Source organism: Halyomorpha halys, unplaced genomic scaffold (genome assembly GCF_000696795.3).
Source record: "Halyomorpha halys isolate HHAL.00 unplaced genomic scaffold, Hhal_1.1 Scaffold1105.1, whole genome shotgun sequence".
NCBI lineage: Eukaryota > Metazoa > Arthropoda > Insecta > Hemiptera > Pentatomidae > Halyomorpha > Halyomorpha halys.
Window position 1 is genome coordinate 344,613 of NW_027115192.1, and position 21,707 is coordinate 366,319.

The window sequence follows — 21,707 nt, forward strand, 5'->3', positions numbered from 1 at the left end:
AAAAATTAGAGAACATATTGTTAAGCACGATCTTCAAAATGTTTTCTAAGAATCTAATTTTTCTTTAGACTCAATTAAAATTTGTGTGGTAATTCAGAAAAGAAATGGGGATAATAGAAATATTTAGTTCACAAACAAATTAACTTATTTTCATAAAAAAGTTATGAAATAATAAATATACATTATAAATTTTTTTCAGAATTATTTTCTCTTCTGGAATAAATCAGATTAAAATAAATTAATATCTTGAGCGATAGAAATCATCAGTGGAAGAAAGTTAAAGGCCTAATTCATCAAAAACTCATAAATGATCATAGTGAGAATCAAATTTTTTTCGGTGGCGGTCCCAGGAATGAAAACTTGTATTGTATGTATTGTAACACAATATTTTAAACTTTTTTTTGTGGAGCCAGAAATTTTTTTCCCGAACAAAAATTATTACTTGTGCTCAGATGAATTGGAAGATTCTTTAAAAAAAAAATCTATATATATTTTTGATATAGATAATAACTTTCATAGGCCAACATTTTCAAAAGTTAGAGTACATATTGTTATGTACTATCTTCAAAGTGTTGTCTAAGAATCTAATTTTTCTGTTGACTCAATTAAAATTTGTGTGATAATTTGGAAAAAAATGGAGGTGTTAGAAATATTTAGTGCACAAACAAATTAACTTATTTTAATAAAAAAATATGAAATAATAAATATACATTATGAATTTTCTTCAGAATTATTTTCTCTTCTTGAACAAATCAATTTTACAAAGCCCAGGTCAATTGTTAAACATTTTGTTCATTTTTGAGTGAGTGATGATAATTAAAAAAATATAATTAACTCAGCCAAAAGTTAAATGGGTGTTTTTTTTAAATTAAGAGGTGTATGAATAAGCCAAGGAACTAGGAGAATATGATGATGGCACAATCCCACATCACTGAGTTTAGTGCAATGGTGCTGAACGAAATAACATTCTCTCATATTCCAAACATTTAAAATATATATTTTTTTTTCAGGTGTTTCCACAGACATTCTATGAGATTGCTGAAGCTTGTAATAAAGAAATTGGATTTCATGGAGAAATTCAAAAGTTACGTAAGTACTACAGCGTTTTAATGAATTCTAGTGTAGATGTAGATGTAGTGCAGATTTTAATGCTATATCAATCTCTAATAATAAAATATGAAACAAAAATTGATTTATAATGTTTGTTTTGTATTTCAGATTTTAATGATCCCAACTTTCCAAAAGAAGCTAAGGTACGTTAAAAAGTATTTAAATTTGAGGGCTTTTACTAAGATCAAAGTTTATCCTTCTAAATTTTCATCCAAGCTGTATTAAAACTTTGGAACCTGTAATTGAAGTTTAAAATATGTTTAGTGATTACTTTATTTTAAAAAGGATGTTAAGTGTGATTGTATTCCTGAAATTGTGATTATTGTTCAAATATTGAATATGTTTCAAGAATAGACAATGATAAAAAAAGTAGTAATAATGAAATAAAACTTAAAAATTTATACTGGAAATTTTTAAAGCAAGCCTGGGATAATTTTCAAGTCAAATCATGATTTTTAACTCATATTTCAATCACGTGTGCTTCTTTAACTCTATTTTTTGTGTATTTTCCGTACTGATTGGACGCTCTTTGTTTTATCTATGTGAAATATGTTATAAGCTTTATTCTAAACACTCAACATTTATTTTAATTGGATTTTACTTCAATTAAATATAAAAACATATAATTTATTAAATTTAGACTAATTATCAGTCTCAGGCAAACTATATTGTTTTTAGTTCTAAAGATCGATTTTGTTATAAGTGGAATTTAGAAATAAAATAAGGATTTCTGTTTCAAATTAAAATTTATTTTCTTACTTTACAGTGTTCACTGGCTTGTGCATTAGATAAAAAAGGAGTGGTAAGAATTATTAGTGAAATACATAATACCTTTGTGATAAAACTGTATTAATGTTCATTTTTCCGTTATTTCAATAGTTTAAGGCTGACGGAACCATTGACAGAGAAAAGGAAAAGGCAATACCAGAGGAAATAGTTAAAGACGAAGAGTTGAAGAAGAAGTATCTGAAGGCAATTGAAGAATGCGATACATCTGGTATATATTAACAATATTACAATTTAATAAATATAGAATGGGTTGATGGGTTATTTTTTGAATGACCTATTTGTTTGATGGCTTATTAACATTATTGCAATGATATTTTCAGCTAAAGCCAATAAATGTGAAACCGCTTTCGAGTTCGTGAAGTGCTTGGACACTAAGGTAAGGTAGAAAAGAACATAAATAAATGTAAAAGAAAAGTTTATATATTTGAACAACCTGTAGCACTTTATTGCATGTATAATGCTTTTTGTTCATTATTTTCAAATATGATTATTTGTATTCAACCAAGAAAAAAGAAAGAATTTATCTAATGAGATGAACTCTTCCATAATAACATGCATATTCTCAATTGAAAACAAATTTGATCCTTTTTTTTCTCTCAACTTTATTATTTACATTTTTTCCAACGTTTCGACCCTCAGGTCATTCTCAAGGATACCTACAAAAAGTTTTTTTATTTTTATATAACAATTTCATTATTTCCTTCAAACTACTACACACTGATTTCTTTGGCCCTACCTTTACATTGATGTCATTTCCTTTTTCAAATCTTAAAAATGTAGGCTAATTGCCTTTGTCCCATCTTTAAATAAATTAATCATTAAAATAATATCATAATAACATTATAAAATTTTGTTTTTTAAATTTAGATTTCCTACTTACATAACCTTTTCTAAATAATTTTTTCCTAGATTTAAACCTTTTATAAAACACTTTTCTTCCTTCCTTCATTCACATTTGCAACTTAAAACAGAACCTACCTTCAACAGGTTAGGACTTTGTTATCACCTTAACAATAATTTTTTTTTTATCATTAATTTACATTTTTAATATAATTTAATTAACATTTATTACTAATTATTCTGCTTATAACACAAATATTTTTTAATATATTTAAAATCCATAATTAATTTATTCTTATTTTATGTGTATTTTTCTTAAACATACATATACCCCCTTTTTTTTATCTTATTTTTTAACATATCATTTAACACATTTATTTTATTTTAATTCATCCATTACAACGTTTCGGGTCTATCGCCCCATAAATAGGCGCTCTACAATTAAAAATAGCATTTTCGCGTAATGCATACAATAAAAGAAAAATTCAATCAAAACAACTAACTTAGATTTTATATTCTGTTTCTAGACACGCGAAATGACAAAAATCAAAAGAAAAATAAATGTTTTTCCACGGAATTTCTTCGTAAAATATGTTTGTTTTTCTTTGTTTCTTTATTTTATTTTAGTGATATGTTATATACAGTGTAATTAGTTAATTTTGTATTATGAAAAGGAAGTGTCACTAGTCAAGGATGACCCACATTAGTGTTGGAGGAAGGAGTACAATGGAGGGGGTAAGCTACCTGGAAAGGTGAAGGCAAAAAGGCCCATCGTCGGCTTCCCTCAGGTTCAGTTTCCAATGGGGGATGTTCCTATTAACCTCAACGTTTACTTGTTAGAAAAAAAAAAGAAAATAGCCGAGGGCGTGGTCCACACTAGGCTAAAGGTTTCCTTGTCAGGAGAGTAGGATATGCCATTCCCTGACACTACTTTTGCTTAGCTTCGTAACAGTGAAGGTTGATTTTTTTTAATAATATCTATCTATCATTTTATCTTCTCATATAAGTCCCTAAGACAGTAAAATTTAAAAAAAAAAATGATTGAGCTACAGTGGAAACTAATTTTGTTGTTTCAGGCTGGAGTGATATTAAGATAAAGAAGCATGACCGTTGTTAATTCATTTTAAAAACACTCTTCTCTTATCTCTGCACAAGTTTGAATTTTTGAAATAAAGATTTAATTACTGTTTAAGCTGTTGTAATTATTTATAAATCCTTTAATTTCACAATATTATTTTGTAAACCTTTTTTTTAATACTTAACATTTGAATGTTAAATATTAGGTCACACCTTGCTGGTAATAAAAACTTTTTTTATTGAAATTATATGTTTGCTGTAAAATCCTCAATATTAGAAAATGAGATTTTGTCAGTTGGACCCTTGAATAGTATTATTGAACATCCCTGAATTTCATAATCTTAGCAATAAAGAGGTTGAACCTGTATGCAGGGACACTGTATATAAAATTATACACAATTGATCACTTCACTTAAATATGCAATTATAGAACACACACACACATGCATGTGTAAACTTTCAGTTAACGATGCAAATAACCCAGCTTTACCTTTTGAGACTTCTGGACTATTATGTGAACTATAAAGAAGGGTGCAATTGCATCTTTTGCCTACCATCTCCTAATTTCGCCAAACCTTGACAGAAATTCGAATCATGGAAAAGACATTTAAATAATAATAATACAATATTTTACTTTTTGGGATTACTCCACAAAATCACGTTTTGAGTTTTTTTTTGTACAAAATTGCACGTTGTACTCATTACGGTCGAAATCTAGTGATTTTAATTTTAATTTCTTTTTTTATTGCTTTAACTAAAAAATATTCAGTTCTTGTACTACAGTTCAAAATAAAGAACAATTAACCACAAGGAATGAATGTTCTTGGAGTAGTCTTATCCAGTAGGCTTTGAGCAACAATGAAAAGATCTAAGGATGAGCTCATTATTGTTTCAACTTGGATTTCCATTAAGCCTCTAATCCTTCATCTCTAACCAGATTTTTTGTAGTAATTTTAAACTTAAACAAAATGCCAGACGGCAATATACCAAGATATTATTATTTAAACTTTATTTTTTTTTTTTTACATATACTTATTACATGGTACATTTTTTAATGCTGTAGTCGTTTATAAATACATAATTGAAAACTAAATGGAGAACTGGTCTTGAGAAATATTAAGAGAAGTTATAAGAGGAAATTTGCTTTTGAAAGAATATTTTGAAATATATCTTTCTGTATTGCGCCAGGCAAAGTTTACATAAAAAGAATTTAGAGTTATTAATATAATTCATTTCCTCGTAGCTCTTCAATTAAGGAAAAGAATATCAGGTTTTTAATTACAGATGATAAATTTTTTTATGTATTTTTGCATAAATGTAGAGAGCATTTAGCGAGTTCTCTTCAATACCCAGAGGGGAGCAGGAGGGAGTAGAGGACCTCTCTTAAGAGTGAAAAAAAGTATTACTTTAATAAAAAACGTTTTTTTTTTTAAAAGAAAATACCAATTTTAATAGCTAATAACGTATTAGTAAAAACTGAAATAAAAAGTCCAATCCCGATTGGATTGATATATAAAATTCCGTGTTTAAATTTTCCAGCTATCTATATAGGAGAAACAAAGCAATTGTTGGGGGATAGAATATATCAACATACAAATGATACAAGAAAAGGATCCTAATAAAACAGCTTCAGTGCAGCATGAAGCTAAAAACCAACAAAATTTTGATTTTGATAACACCATAATTTTACATAAAGAAAACAATATGTTCAACAGAAAAATACTCGAGTCAATTTATATATCAGAGAACATCAATTATACAGTTAATTGAAAAACAGATACAAGGAATTTAAAACAACATTATGCACAGGTTTTAAGCAAAATGAGACCAAAATGCAATTTGAATTAAGTTAATAACAAGCCTGACCCGAGTGTATGGAAGGTTATAAATAGTTTGTTTATATGATTGTGATAGTGTTGATTAATCAAAAATTAAAAGATTTAAAAATTAATAAGTTTTTAAAAAATAGGTAACTAAACATAAGCTTATTAATAATTAATATGAATTTCTATTAATTGACTTTTTCATAGGGCAATTTTGACATAATTAATGACCTGGGTAAAGTAGCCTGCAAAACATTTTTAAATTTTTGAAGTGAGATGAGAATTTATATTTGAAGGTATGCTATATTATTAGTAATAATGTTGTTGTTATAATTGTTACAAATTATTGTATAATAAGCTGTTAAATTTTTAGTTTGTCCTTGAGTATGGCCAATTTGGCCGAAACGTTGGAGTATTAATATAATAAAGAGTGTTGAGATTAAATAAGGATACAATTGATTTATTTAATGTTATTGGGTCCGAAGAAAATATGATATTCCATAACTCTCTTTCTAATGAGGTACTAATTATAACAATTCATGGCTATATAGTCCAGGAAGGCTCAAATTTATGTAAAAGTTTTAATTCAATATTCGATACGAAAGGACTTAATACATGATAATGTTTTCGCGGCCGGCCGAAATTAGGGTGATCGATATCTCATAATTTCTTTAGCTACTAACTTTAATATTTTTTTGTTACATTATACGAACCAGATACTAATTCGTATATAAGTTTTAATTCGATATTGCAATACCTTCAGACCATGAAGATTATAGCATAACCGTGACCGGACAGAATTGAACACTTAATAACTCGCGATCGTTTTAGGTACTAATTCTGATATTTGGGTAATAAATAGTACTAATTAGGTACTAACTCGAGTATAAGTTTGAACTTGAAATTCGAAAAGTGCACATGCACCTCTAATCAGTGATAGTTGCACTCTTTTTCAGTTTAATTACATTGCTACTAATACTTATTGCTTAACTTTCCCATTAAAGGAGAATAAGGTATGCAATCCCCCTGACAGGCAACAAGAAAATGTTACTTAAATATATTCTTTTTTAAGTTCAACTTTTCAAAATATTTTGGTACAATATTCAGATTTATCTAATGAGGTAAGAAAAATTGAAGATCCGTGGTTCAAACTTTATACCCATACCTGCAAAATATACTATGTAATTTGTATAATACGTAACATATTCGGGAAAATAAGTAGACAATATAAGTAGTAGAAAATATGTAATAGCAAAACGTAAAATTATACAATACCTATTAGAATGACCTATTCATAGGAACTGATCAAAATTGCTTCTAGTTCCCCTCATTCTGAATGACAATAAAAATGCGGTTTACATGTAAAGATTGAATGTTAGCGATTTCAAAACAATTCGACGTGGATGAAAACGAATTAAAATTGACATTTTGTCAAGTTAGAAAAAATATTGGAAGTGAAATGCTCTCCTCAGAATCTAGAATGTTAATCAGTGTGTGTATATGATTTTTTTAGTATGACTATATTGTGGCGAAGTTTCGCGACTTAATAAACGTTTCGCTCCTCTAAAACCATTTTTTGTTTAAAGAATTTTCTTAATTTATATTCTGTATATTTTAGTGTTTATTAAAAAGTATTAAAATAGCTATCAACAGGCGTATAAGCAGAAAAGGTTCTGGGATCAGATAAACACATGGAGGAGAAGGACAAACCATGAACTGCTTTCAGAGACTTGTCAGTAAAATCTAATGATATTAAAGCAAAAAGGTTAAGATGTGGCTCGAACCAATCCATCAGAAAGCCTGTACATAAAAATGAGTGCCACTGTAGTTGGAAAAAGACCTCATGGGAGACAAAAAAACAGTTGAATAAATAGAATGAACAATTATGAGAAAGAGCTACAAGCAAAAAAAAAATGGAAAGCAGTAGTCCAAGAGCGGCAAGTGTGATGACTACAAGTTTGTAGGGTCAACTGGAAAAAAAATATTTAAGAAAATTCTTTTTCAAAAACCATATTTTTCACAGTAGGGCATGACTACACGAACAATAAAATTGCAAAACATCGCTAGAGAATACATATTTTATTATTGCTGAACCTCAAGTATATATATTATTAACGGTTGGTAAAAATGATATATGTATTTAAAACCCACCATCCGTATACGAACCAGTTGCCAGGTTGCAAAGACCTGCAGTTAACTCCCTGAGCTACAGGCCCGCATTCTCCACTACCAAACATTATTAATCATTTATCTGAAGAATACTTGAGTGTATATATTAAGTTTTCACAAGCATGAAGCTTCATGGCATTGTTCCCACCATACACACCTTGAAGTATGCTTGTTTTAAAAAGATTTATAATGTATGCTTGAGCATTTGACCCTTGACCTTTGAACTTTTGAGCGTTGAACCTTTGAAGTAAACAAAGTGGAGTTTTTCAGATTTTAATTAATGTTCATTTTTATAAAAACAAAGGTTTGAGAGACCCCCTTAGCTATCCCTTTAACAGTAACTACAAATGCTTAAGCAAGCGTAACAAATGCATTGCCTCCTCAACAACAAATTTCTGGAAAGGCACTTTTGTTGATATGACCAGGGAGATCATAAATTATTTATAATTAAAAAATATTTGAAATATGATATAATTATGTTATATTATTTTCTTTAGAAGTATTTAAAACTGAATACCATTTAAATAAAAAGTTTTAAATGAACTATTTATAGTATTTAAAATTTTAATTATAGCGATCCAGTAGAACCGAAACTTTCCTGTGAAGGTATTTTGTGACTAACAGAACAAAAATATGCGTTTACCTCTTTCTTCTAAAGGTTAAATAAAGGAGGCTTCACTTTAAAGCATGCTACTGCACGTGTAAACAGCATATTTAGAGGAAAAAGACTCAAACGGCTTTCCAAAAGTATGTATTTGTTAGAACCAACACTATACAAAAGGTTAACTTAATATCTTTCACGACGATGCTCTGAAACTAAAGTATACGTGGGCTTGTTTAGCCGACTTTGTGAGAAATAATATCATAGTAAACTTAATATAAGGCTCTCAACAGCACATCAAAATCTCGTCCGACAGCTTTGCGACGTTGTGTTTAAAAGAATTGTACCAAATAGTTTCAAATTTAACTGCGCCTAGAATTATACGTAAACTAATTTGCGTCAATGGATTATCTTGTAAATATGTTTTTAAAAAACATGATGAACAAAAAGTTAACCACTCCCTAGGGGTCCGTAGGATTAATTTGTCCTTTTAGTCAAAACAGCAGCCTTATATTTTTGGAATTATTGCCAATAACTCCTAATTTATTACAAGGAGCTAAAATATCATCATAATCTAATTTATAGTGCATTTGATGAGATTTAATTTACGCCCTTTTAAAGTTCCTTGTGTCCGATACCTCATTTATCATCTCCAAATACCGCAGTATTTTAAAAATCAATATTTTTGTTCGCTAAATAAACCAAACCGAGAACTCATCACTTTGATTATTTATATAGTTTAAAAAAAATTGAGTTAATTGATCATAATGAACTACTTAATAGTGCAATTAACGAAGTTCAACATGAGCCATAAAGACATATATGCGTCAAATTTGGTTCATAATATATCGAATATTTTTCATGATATGATTCATTTTCAGCGTATGTTGTATTATCCCAAAATCTTATAACAATATTCATAAGATGCACAGGAATGGTTAAAATACCTGTGATTGGACATATTCCTCCGAATAAAGTGATAACTCATTAATAATCAAATTTTTGGGGGGTAAAATATTGGTGTCTAAAATGTTGTATCCAAATACAGCTGAATTTGGAGTTTATAATTAACAAATAAAGTAGTGTATAGTTATAAATATCATATTTATAGTATTATATTTGAATATATTATATTTAGTATATTTGAATAGTATTATTCATTTATTTAGAAAAATAAAAGGTAAAGTGTTTTATTGGAGCTCAAATTTACTCTACTTTAAAATAGATTTTTTGTGTGGTGCGTAGTTAAAATATTAGTTAAAGTAGTTAACTGAGGACTGAAAAAACAAAAAAACAAAAATTAGTTTTTTTCTTTCTTTTTAAAAAAAAAATTAACTTCTAGGTAGAAACTAAAATCATAAAAAAGACAATCTTTCCCGGCCGGACCCACTACACTAAAGCCCCCAGAAAGCGACGGTCCTATATCACTTTTTAAAAATTTGCTTAAAATGGAAACTGGTACTTAAGCACTATTTAAGAAGCACCTCGAATTGGAAAACAGCATGAAACCCATCACTACCACCCTGTTAGCCTTACTTAACATGTACTACTAGTATAATCTCTCAAGAGGAGATCATAGGCTAAAAAAATGCAACCTTTCCCGGCCGGACCCGCCCCACTACAACCCTCAGGGAGCGACAATTTGTTACTAGAAATAGTTTAGGAGTTCTAGATTAAAAAACTTAAAGTACTTGATCGCCATTTTGAAAACTCTTTCATATTAGGCCTATTGACCGGAATGAGGTAAACTGCTTAAAATATTTTTATATCAGAAATCTTTCATAGAAATTAGTTTATAAATACTTAGGCAAATTTACCCTTTTTTTAAGAAATTAAAGTTCTCCTTATCATAGATTCTCCAAGGACCCAGGTTTGAATAATTATTTTATTATTTTGTTCGAAGATAATTATTTTTTGTTAAACTATAGCCAAAAGTCACAAATGAGTATTTCCTTACAAACTACTGAATCCCTAACCCATTCATTCGATGTGGCAGTACAAATTTTCGTTTTTCATTCACATATATCATATTTGTACATCCAAATTTACTAAAAAAAAACAAACAAAAAAATACCTTTTGTATCTTCCAGTTTCATAGATATTTGATAGTTTTTAAAAAATTTATTTAATGTAATTTACGACTGTACAAAATAATACAATAGGTAAGTATGTTGTATGTTTCATATACACTTGAAAATCTTGGGAAGGAACCACCCATTGGTGGTACTTCTAACATTAATTTAAATTAGAAGGTCCCGTGGCCATCTTCTTTTCAGACGCCTCGGAGGATTATCAGGGATTGTTAAGGATGAAAGATTAAAAATTAATGGGTTAGGATGGTTAAGGAGTTTGGGATGAAAATACGCATATCTGTTTTGGGTCAAATGTGCAACGAATGCAATGTTAAGGTCTTTAAAAATGGAATGCATAATTCAAATTTCAGATTAAAAATTAAGATAAAAATATAGAAATAAGAGTGCATTGATTATATTAGCAAAGTTTATTAAATTTTCGTTATTGGAAGTCATCAAACCATCATCAATCCTAGATTTCTTTGATTTTTAGTTAATAATGAACCTGGCTAAAATGTATCATCTAACGCGTCTTCAAGACAAAATATACTTTAAAGGAAATTTGACAGTGATGTGCTTCTTATAAGCAATAGAAAGACTCAATTAAACAAATTTCAATTCACAAAATAAAAATTCAAACCACACTTATTTTTTGAACAACTAGGAAATGGAAGCTGTCATACACCTCTTCCGATAGGCAAATCTGTTAGGAAAGGATGTTGAACTAAATAGAAATTCAGCGCTGGAAAACTAGGCAATTATTGTATTGTTTAATTTTTCTTTCTTTTAATTACTGAGGTATGCTGAAGTACTTCGGCATTATGTGAACACACCACTTTAATAATTCACATCCTGAACTTGCATCCATATATAGTTGAACCCAAAGCTTGTTCAATCAGTTCAATCCACAATTGAAGTCGAACATATCGAGAACAGCAGTTGCAGTCAACATGTATTGTTCACATTTAGTTTTCTTTACTGTACTCCTAACAGCACATTCTGTAAGTTCCAAAATGAATCATAACACATCATGATGTATAACTAAATTATTATTTATAAACTGTTGCTAATTTTTCTTATCAATAATTCAAATTAATAATTATTAAATTGACTATGGTCACAATTCAATTTAAAAAAAAAAAAATTATATATATATTTTTTATATGGATAATGGTAACTTTTGTACGCCAACAATTTCAAAAATTAGAGAACATATTGTTAAGTATGATCTTCAAAATATTTTCTAAGAATCTAATTTTTCTTTAGACTCAATTAAAATTTGTGTGGTAATTCAGAAAAGAAATGGGGATAATAGAAATTTTTAGTTCACAAACAAATTAACTTATTTTCATAAAAAAGTTATGAAATAATAAATATACATTATAAATTTTTTTCAGAATTAATTTCTCGTCTGGAACAAATCAGATTAAAATAAATTAATATCTTGAGCGATAGAATCATCCGTGGAAGAAAGTTAAAGGCCTAATTCAGCAAAAAACTCATACATAATCATAGTGAGAACCAAATTTTATTTCGGTGGCGGTCCCACGAATGAAAACTTGACCCTCCCCTACGGAGATAAACTCCTCCTCCACCCCACCTTATGTCAGAAATGACTAGGTGGTCATAAAATGTTTTTACAAAGTAACAGGTTCTAGATAAAAGGTTAAAACCCCAGTTCAATACTTATACATGTTTAAGTGATGATAATTAAAAAAAAAATTAGCCGGGTGTTTTTTCTTTAAATTATGAGGTGCATGAATAAGCCAAGGTACTAGAGGAGAAAATGATGATGGCACAATTCCGCATCACTGAGTTTGGTGGAATAGGGCTGAACGAAAAAACATTCTCTCATATTCCAAACATTTACCGTGTTTTTTTGTTTTTTTTTCCAGGTTTTTCCACAGACATTCGATGAGATTAATGAAGCTTGTAGTAAAGAAACTGGATTTCATGGAGATATTGAAAAGTTAAGTAAGTACTACAGCGTTTTTATGAATTTCAGTGTAGATGTAATCAGATTTTAATGCTATATCAATCTCTAATAATAATAATACATAAAACAAAAATTGGTTTATAATGTTTGTTTTATATTTCAGATCTTAATGATCCCAACTTTCCAAAAGAAGCCAAGGTACGTTAAAAAGTATTTAAATTTGAGGGCTTTTACTAAGGTCAAAGTTCATCATTCTAAATTATCATCCAAGCTGTTCCAAAACTTTGGAACCTGTGATTGAATTTTAAAGCATGTTTAATGATTAATTTATTTTAAAAGGGATGTTAAGTGTGATTGTATTCATTGTGACTGACATTGTGACTGAACATTGAGATTACGGTTCAAATATTGAATTAGTTGTAATAATTAAATAAAACTTAAAAATCAAAAATTTATACTGGAAATTTTTATAGCAAGCCTAGGATTCTTATACTTTCCAAGTCATATAATGATTTTAAAATCATCTTTCAATTACGTAGACTTCTTTAACTCTATTTTTTGTGTTTATTTTCCGTTTTAATTTAATGCTCTTTGTTTTATTTCTGAGAAAGATGTTATCAGTTTTTTTTCTACACATTCAAAATTTATTTTAATTGGTTTTAACTTTAATTAAATATAGAAACATATAATTTATTTAATTTAGACTAATTATCAGTCTCAGGCAGACTATATTGTTTTTAGTTCTAAAGATCGATTTTATTATAAGTGGAATTTAGAAATAAAATAAGGATTTCTGTTTCAAATAAAAATTTATTTTCTTACTTTACAGTGTGCGCTGGCTTGTGCATTAGATAAAAAAGGAGTGGTAAGAACTAGTGAAATACATAATACCTTTGTGATAAAACTGAATTAATGTTCATCTTTCCGTTATTTCAATAGTTTAAGGCTGACGGAACCATTGACAGAGAGAAGGAAAAGCCAATACCAGAGGAAATAGTTAAAGATGAGGAGTTGAAGAAGAAGTATCTGAAGGCAATTGAGGAATGCGATACATCTGGTATATATTAACAATATTACAATATAAGAAATCGGTTGATAGCTTATTAACATTATTGCAATGATATTTTCAGCTAAAGCCAATAAATGTGAAACCGCTTTCGAGTTTGTGAAGTGCTTGGACACAAAGGTAAGGTAGAAAAGTTTATTTATTTGAACAAACTGTAGCACTTTATTGCATGTTTAATGCTTTTTGTTCATTATTAACAACCATGATTATTTGTATTCAACCAAGGAAAAAGATAGAATCTATCTAATGAGATGAAGTGAAGAAATCTTCCACAATAACTTTCAATTATTTTATTTTATTTCAATTCATCCATTACAACGTTTCGGGACCATCGCCTCATCATCAGGCACTCTACAATTAAATATTACAATTTTCACGTTATGCATACAATACAAAAAAAATTCAATTAAAATAACTACCTTAGATTTTATGTTCTGTATCTAGACATGCGAAATGTAAAAATAAAAAAGATGTTTTTCCGAGGCATTTCTCCGAAAATTTTTTATTTATTTATTTTTTCTTTATATATGGCTATAAAGTTATAGGTGAACCCGCGATGATTCGTAAGACTCATTATCATCGGTCATTTCCAATCCTGAAAGAGAAAAAAGAGAGAAAGACTTTCGGATTCATCATCTAAAACCTTAAAATTAAAATAATTGAATAAAAACTATATTAAATGGCAAACCTTGAACAGGTGAACTATTACTGATCTTGTTAATTTTTAATATGTTTTAGTCGTCGATAGTAGTCTTTCAAACCATTCTAATGATTTTTATTGAGCTTTCCTTATAAAATTAAGTAGAATACCATAGTGTTTCGTATATTTAATAAAAAAAAAAAAAACAAGAGAGAGAAAGGGTATGAATAATTCTGAAGAAAACAAATCTTTGTTTGAGCATGCCTCGAAAATTATATGTGAAAACTTTTTTTTTATTTATTTATTGACATTTACAACTGTATATAAAATACAACAAGCAAATTTGAAGTAAGATCATAATGATATGATATAGCATGTAGAAAAACTACCCAATAGTAGAACTCTAAAAATATTTGTGAAAACTTAAAAGCGATTCATAACCTTTGCCTAAAAAAAATAAAAAATGTAAATCGGATCAATATTACTTAAGTATATCGAACTTAAGATAAGCGGTACACACGGAAATCCGATTTCTTTTAATATTTTTTTTTTAATAATTCGAAAACTACATTTTCACATTCCAAATTTTTTTTTTTTTAAAGATAGTTTGTGTCTCCAACAAGCTGAGCAAAAAATAGTTGGGACCAAAGTCAAAATACACTTCACAATGAGCATCCAAACTTGACATTAACATCCGCCATTTTTGTGAGCCTTGTTATAGGTATTCAAAAACACCATTTTATTGTTAGATAATTATTGAAATATGAAATAATTAATTTAAATAATAAACAGTTGCATATTAATTTTCAACTTTTCCAATCGTACTTTTAGTGTTATTTCAGATAAATTTAAATCAAATGTGTTTGATTAAGGAGTTTGAGAAATCCAACACTATTCCACAAAGGTATTGGTTAGAAATATCAGCTTTATTTATCAAGAACTAATCAGTCCCAAGCATATACAATTAATTAAATTCATTTAATGTTGATATACACTGTGATTATTTAATTATTTACTATGAAAGGGAAGTGTCATGAGTCAGGAATGACCCACATTAGAGTTGGAGGTAAGAATATTATGGAGGGAGTAAGCTACCTGGAAAGGTGAAGGCGAAAAGGCCCATCGTCGGCTCCCCTCAGGTTCAGTTTACAATGGCGGATGTTAATTAACTATATAATTATAGTTATTATTAATATAACTATTAACTTCAACGTTTACTTTTTTAAAAAAAAGAAAAAACCGAGGGCCTGGAGCACTCCACACTTGGCTAAAGTTTCCCTTTACAGAGCAGTAAGATATGCCATTCTCCTAACACTACATTTGCTTTTAACAGTAAAGGTTGATACTTTTTGAATAATATTGATATATCATTTTATCTTTTCTTATTAGTCTCTAACATAGTAAAGTATAAAAAAAAAAAAAAATGATTGAGCTATAGATAAAACTAATTTTGTTGTTTCAGGCTGGAGTAATATGAAGATAAAGAAGCATGACGGTTGTTAATTCATTTTAAAAACACTCTTCTCTTATCTTTGCACAAGTTTGAATTTATTGAAATAAAGATTTAATTTCTGTTTAAGCTGTAGTAATTATTCATAAATCCTTTAATTTCACACTATTATTTTGTAAACCTTTTTTTTTTCAATACTTAACATTTGAATGTTAAATATTTGGTCACACCTTGCTGGTAATAAAAACTTTTTTTTAAAGTTATATAATTGCTGTAAAATCCTCAATATTATAAAATGTGAATTTTTCAGTTGGACCCTTCAATTATATTATTGTATGTCACTGAATTTCATTATCAGAGCTATAAAGGGGTTGAACTTGAATGCAGGGACACTGTATATAAAATTATACACAATTTGCTGGCTTCACTTAAATATACAATGATTATAGGACACACACACATGCATGTGTAAAATTACTTTTAACTATGCAAATAACACATCTTTACCTTTTGAGACTTCCGGACTACTAAAAGTTGTTATTTAGTAACAAACAAGCAGATAGTAATGATAATAATTTCAATTATTTTTAGTCGCACCTTTATGCAGAACCAAAAAAAAAATTAATACATGATAAGATTAAAGTGATAAATCTAACAAATATTTCTTTTCACGTTTCAGTATCAACTTTTGTTCACAGTAATGTTTTGAATTTGCATTCCTAGTTTATCTGTAATTATGGTATAATTAAATTTAATTATTCATAGATTGAACAGTACAAATATAGAAGGCAATTATTAGAAACAACAAATATTGCTGCTGATTTAAATAACATATAAATATATATCGCGCAACGATCCAACACTAAATCAGATTCACCTGCGCAGTATCTTAACGTGTATTAACCTCTGACTCCAGATAAATGAAGAGTTGTAATCTTCCAAATTATTACTCACCTGTTTCAAATTAGTCTTCATATTCGTCATCTTCTTCTACTGTCATATATTTAGTTCACACATCTTGAACATGTTTACTGCTTTGTTAAGTTGCAGCGACACATCCTTTAATGGTCTTATACATCTAGCTATGTCGAAATCATGGGCATATCAGTTATTTCACAGTCTGTTTAATATTGTTCTAGTGGTCTGGATCTCTGTTTCTCGGATTGCTCTCTCCATAGAAAACTTAAACAAAAGGCAAGCTGATGCTGATGCTAATAAAAAGATTATAATAATAATAATAACAGCTTTAACTTCTTTATAGAACAATTAATACTTATGAGGTTTTTCCCTATGCTTTATAAACCATTTACAAATTTCCAGGACTTTATTGATTACAATTTTTTACATTGATTTAAATAAAATAATAATTTACAGAAAGTTCTTTATTACTCCACCCTAAGGTCCTTATTCCTAGCCAAGGTAGCCCAAAAGTCTCCTCTCTGAACTATCTCATCTCGCCATCTTGTAATCGCCCTTTCTTTCCTTCTCTTGCGTTCCCTTGGTATCCACTCTGTTACAATTTCGGACTATCTTCTCGTGTCATGTCTGGCAAGATGCCCTACCCATTTCCATTTTAGTTATTGTAGTTCATTTTGTTAGGCTCTTAGCTTTAAACATAGCAAGTATTTTTCTGTTTCTGATAAGGTCTTTTCTTTTGCTCCTTATCATACTTCTTGAAAACTTTATTTTTGTCCTCGCTAGTTTTCCATAATTATTTTCTGTCGCTGACCACGTTTGAGATCCAGATACAATTATCGTGTATAAACATGTTTCCAAGATCTTTGCCTTTAATGCTGAAGGTAGTTGACTCTTAAAAATGTGTTTCATGCCCCAGTATTTTTTCCATTCCATGTTAATCCTTTTATTTATTTCATATTTTCTATTTTTAAATGAAATGGATTGTCATAAATAAATATATTCCTCGACAAAACTAATTTATTGGTTTAACTTCTACTTTTACTGTTTTTGAATTTTTCATTATCTTTCTTTATCGATAGTAATGTTTAACCCTACGGATTCATAATGCTCAAGCAGTTCACTGACCATTTGTTTTGTGTCAGTTAATGATTTGGCGAAAATGGCTATATCGTCCGCAAACCGCAAATTCAATATCCATTTATAGTTATTCCTTTTCCTTCCCAGATTAGCTAATTAAAAACAACATTTAGAAGGAAATTAAATAAATTAGGAGATAGTAGACAACCCTGTTTGATGTCTTCTAATTTCAAAAGTTCCTATATTACCATCTATGGCTATATAAGCTCTACTGTGTTCATATAGTTTTTAAATATATTTGTGTAAACTCCACTTTTGGCTGGCATTGAAATATTGCATGTATTTAATATATGTAAATTATTTCTGTTTGCGAAGTTGATCACTATTCACCTTTTTCATTTCTTGTTCCAAATCCATTAGGTCCCATATCATCAGAGCCACCCAATTTAGACAAGATACTGGAATATGAAAAAAAGTGTTAGATTTATTCGATTTTCTCTTCACTTTCCTTTCTTTTTTTTTACTCATGCGAAGTTGATTTCTAAAATAATAGTTAAATGCTTTTATTTTTCAAAATATTAGGAGAATAACAAATTAAATCATGCATTGTGGAGTACTCAAATGATACTTTAGAAGAATATCTATTACACAGACGAATGGCTTTACAATTTGGTGGACTCGATAGGTAGTTTGGGGTTATTTCTGGTTTTAGCATCAAACCTTTGAGTACATTCAAGCCAATGCTGCTTATGTGTAAGATATTTTATGAGATCAGATTTATCTGAGATAACAGCCAACTGCCTCAGAATAGAGAGAGGATTACTATAGGATCTTACCTGTTGTAACGGTTGTTATCCTGTAATCAAATTGTCCTTATCCTGTACAAGTATCCACTTAGCTCCTTATCTTGATACTAAATCTCGTTTGTAGTTTAAACCTCACTTCATTGTTAAAGCCGCTCTACGTCTCTTATCAGCTGCCTCTCAAGACTGTTTAACTTCTTTCGTCTAATGATTTTATTGATGACCGGGCCAGTAAAGACTTCACACTCAGGGTTGGAAGGTCATGAACTCCCCGTATATTTCAATGAATATGACCCATAATCGAATCAATCACTATGGATTCATGTATGAATAATAATTATACCAGAAGTTGTTTGGCAGGGAATTAATCTGATCATAAGTTTAAGTGAAAAACCTGCTTCCATTAGTTATTTTGTCTAACTTGACATAATGCCACTTCTTTTTTGTGGAAATAAGTAATACCACTTGCTACTCATTCAAGAAAAAAATCGAGACATAATGCACGAGATCTTTGTGCACAACTTTCTCCTACAATTGATATTCAGTTAAATATTATAAAAAAAGAAAAGTGAAACTAAACAATCTTTCTGACTTAGTATCGACAAATCCCTGAATAAAATAAATAAGTAAATAAAATAATGCTCAAATGTTAAAAGACCGCTGATCGACCATGTAATGACTCATTTTAAATAAAAGCCCGGGTGGGGTCAAAAAGCAACTCAAATATTATAAAAACTATTTATTAAGAAACAATATTTCGTCCTACTTTGCAGAGCTAAGTAAAAGATATTGTTAACGCCATATTTTATAATTTACTTGTTTTTTATAGTAAATATTATTTAGTTAGCATTTGTGTTTACATTAATTACACTTATTTTTATTCTATATTATTTTAATTGGAATTTAGTTATTTTGGAAGAAAAATATGTATTTATATTTGTGTGTTATAATTAAGTAATAGAGACAGTTACTAAGGGTTGATAACCGTCGTTAAGACGTCGCCTAGCAACAGGCCGACCATCTTCCTTTTTATGAGTTCCGGCTAGTTTGTGGCCATGATAGTTTGTAACCAGCCCTGTCTGCGTTCATTTGGTGTTATTTATTGAACATCTTTTGAGTGTTTTAACCGACATTACGGTCCGAAACCAGACCTTTTCTGCGTTTCGACTTGAAATCAGTTCCTGCTAATTAGTGACCATGATAGTGTCTTACAGACCTGTCTGCGTTTGTAACTTGTCAGTTCGCTATTTTGGGAATAATGAATCATGACTGTTTATTGTGAGTGATATAATAGATGAGTGTCACCACAATGGCTAATTAAATAAAAATTTGACTATTGAATATATTAATGAGCCAGCATAGTCGTGGACTCACGACATTTGAATGAAATACAGCGCCTATATCTTCCCATCAATAGTCCTACATTACTGTTACGACCAGAAATACCTTCTCCCAACCCACTGGAGTAGATTATCCTTTCTTCAGGAACGTCTCTTCTCGTCTCTGACCCAGCGGAGTCGTCAATCAGTACATTATTTTATATATAAATATTAATTTGGTAAATTCGTTTCTTTTCGTTTTCATAGTTTGTTTGCCTAGTTTTTTTCTATTCAAAGTTTTTTATTTATTTTACTTTTATTCATTTTTTGATTATTTTAGTTTAATTTTTTTTTAATGTTTAGATTAACCAAATAAATGTTTATATCTGAACTAGCTAATTTTTTTTGTTCTTTTAAAGCTTTCCAACAAAAAGAGATAGTCAATTTGAGGTGGCGTTAACAGATATAAACAACTTAAAATATGTTAACATAAACATAACATATACTCTTAAACTGTTGACACATTTTAAATTGTGTGTATCTTTTTTGTAGTCCTGTTGAAGCACTGTATGTAGGGCGAATCGTCAGTTCCAAATAAATAGCTTTTATATACTGTTTGAGTTGCTTTTTGAACAAATTCGGACCATCATTATTTAATTAGGACTCAAAATGGTTTGTAAAATATTCGTTTTTCACGTGTCTATTCAGATTCTTTGTTACATCTCCTCCATCACATCCTCCATGATGGATACCTATATCGTGGGTCGAAAAGTTGGCATTAAAAAAATAAATTTATGAAAAGTAGTGCAGCACTGACCATTTTCTTCTTATTCAAATGCGGTACATTTTCTATTTATGTAATATGATACCAAAGATGTGTTACTAAGTTCACTAAAGTTTTACATGTGTATATTGGAGGGGAAGGGTTGGGGGGGGGGAATCTGTGTATGTATAAGTGAAAGAGGAATATTGTGTATAATGTGTAAACAGAGTGTCCCTGTATATATGCTCAACTTTCTCATCTCCACAATTATTGAAATTCAGATATGATTTTCAACGTTTCATAACAGTTGATTTTAATTTATGTTTTGATGGTATTGCGAAACGTCTATATTTTTTTAGCATTTCATCTTTTTTGTTAATACTTTTGTCTACTTTCCGTTAACCCTTTGATGTTGTCACTACTGCTTGATCATGTTACTTCATCTTTTAACTCCACATATAAACTCATTTCAGTTTTGCTCTATCCGTTCCGCAACTTTATCTAAGCATTTCTCTCACCACTCCTAACGTGACATATTTTTCTAATTTGTGCATTTTGCTCACCTGGACACCTTTTGCTGTACTTTTTTAAATCGTCAACCGAGACAAGAACATCTTAGATGTTTTACCAAATCTGTAATATTCAGCCCCAGATAGAAAAGCTAAAATTAATCATTTCAATTTCAAATTGCATTTTAAGTAATCGTAAAGATTTTTGTCATCGTCATGACAAAATAGTACAAATCGTCTACCATGAGATGAATGCTCACAGAACTTCTTTTAGAGGATAAAGTAGGGCGATGCTGTCGGGTTTAGAAAAATTGGTATAGAGCACTTTTTTTATCTGACGTGTCAAGAAAAGGAAAATCACCAGAATCCCCTTGTTTATTAATCTGGTTTTTGATAATTTTCCGGATAATCAAAAATATCCTAAAAGACAATTTAAAAATTGTTTTAGAATCAAGTTTCCCATAATACCTCGTAATTTTAGTATCCTCAACTTACAAGGAGACTTGTCGGACCTATTGTTAATCCCGCAAAAAATAAATGCCCCATAGACGTTTATTTTAATAGTTTTGTACATAGTTTCTACATCGAGATGTAATGCAATTAAAGGGTCCTATTTTAATACTCACCTTTCCCACTTTTGAAAATTTTACAGTAAACATAAAAAACTGCAATATAACTTCAATAAAACATGACTTTATTTGCAGCAAAATGAGACTAGCATAGCAAGTACTTAAAATTCAAATGT

The 21,707-nt window shown here is 29.3% G+C and overlaps 2 protein-coding genes across 2 annotated transcripts; both read left to right on the plus strand.

Moving 5' to 3' along the window:
- Positions 1 to 912: 912 nt before the first annotated feature.
- Positions 913 to 3,931, plus strand: LOC106688324 (uncharacterized). The gene is made up of 7 exons (XM_067052282.1): positions 913 to 948; positions 1,011 to 1,089; positions 1,219 to 1,253; positions 1,877 to 1,912; positions 1,990 to 2,107; positions 2,220 to 2,275; positions 3,816 to 3,931. The coding sequence occupies exons 1-7, from the start codon at positions 913 to 915 to the stop codon at positions 3,834 to 3,836; spliced, it is 381 nt and encodes a 126-aa protein (XP_066908383.1). The 3' UTR covers positions 3,837 to 3,931.
- A 7,466-nt stretch (positions 3,932 to 11,397) lies between these two features.
- LOC106688333 (uncharacterized) lies at positions 11,398 to 15,702 on the plus strand. Its single transcript, XM_014432747.3, has 7 exons — positions 11,398 to 11,482; positions 12,377 to 12,455; positions 12,581 to 12,615; positions 13,247 to 13,282; positions 13,357 to 13,474; positions 13,548 to 13,603; positions 15,586 to 15,702. The coding sequence occupies exons 1-7, from the start codon at positions 11,432 to 11,434 to the stop codon at positions 15,598 to 15,600; spliced, it is 390 nt and encodes a 129-aa protein (XP_014288233.1). The 5' UTR covers positions 11,398 to 11,431; the 3' UTR covers positions 15,601 to 15,702.
- The last annotated feature ends 6,005 nt before the right edge of the window (positions 15,703 to 21,707 follow it).

Coding starts and splice junctions, on each gene's coding strand:
- LOC106688324 (XM_067052282.1), top strand. CDS start 913: ATGGCACAATCCCACATCACTGAGTTTAGTGCAATG. Junction 949..1,010: donor TCACTGAGTTTAGTGCAATG/GTGCTGAACGAA, acceptor TTTTTTTTTCAG/GTGTTTCCACAGACATTCTA. Junction 1,090..1,218: donor TGGAGAAATTCAAAAGTTAC/GTAAGTACTACA, acceptor TTTGTATTTCAG/ATTTTAATGATCCCAACTTT.
- LOC106688333 (XM_014432747.3), top strand. CDS start 11,432: ATGTATTGTTCACATTTAGTTTTCTTTACTGTACTCCTAACAGCACAT. Junction 12,456..12,580: donor TGGAGATATTGAAAAGTTAA/GTAAGTACTACA, acceptor TTTATATTTCAG/ATCTTAATGATCCCAACTTT. Junction 12,616..13,246: donor ACTTTCCAAAAGAAGCCAAG/GTACGTTAAAAA, acceptor CTTACTTTACAG/TGTGCGCTGGCTTGTGCATT.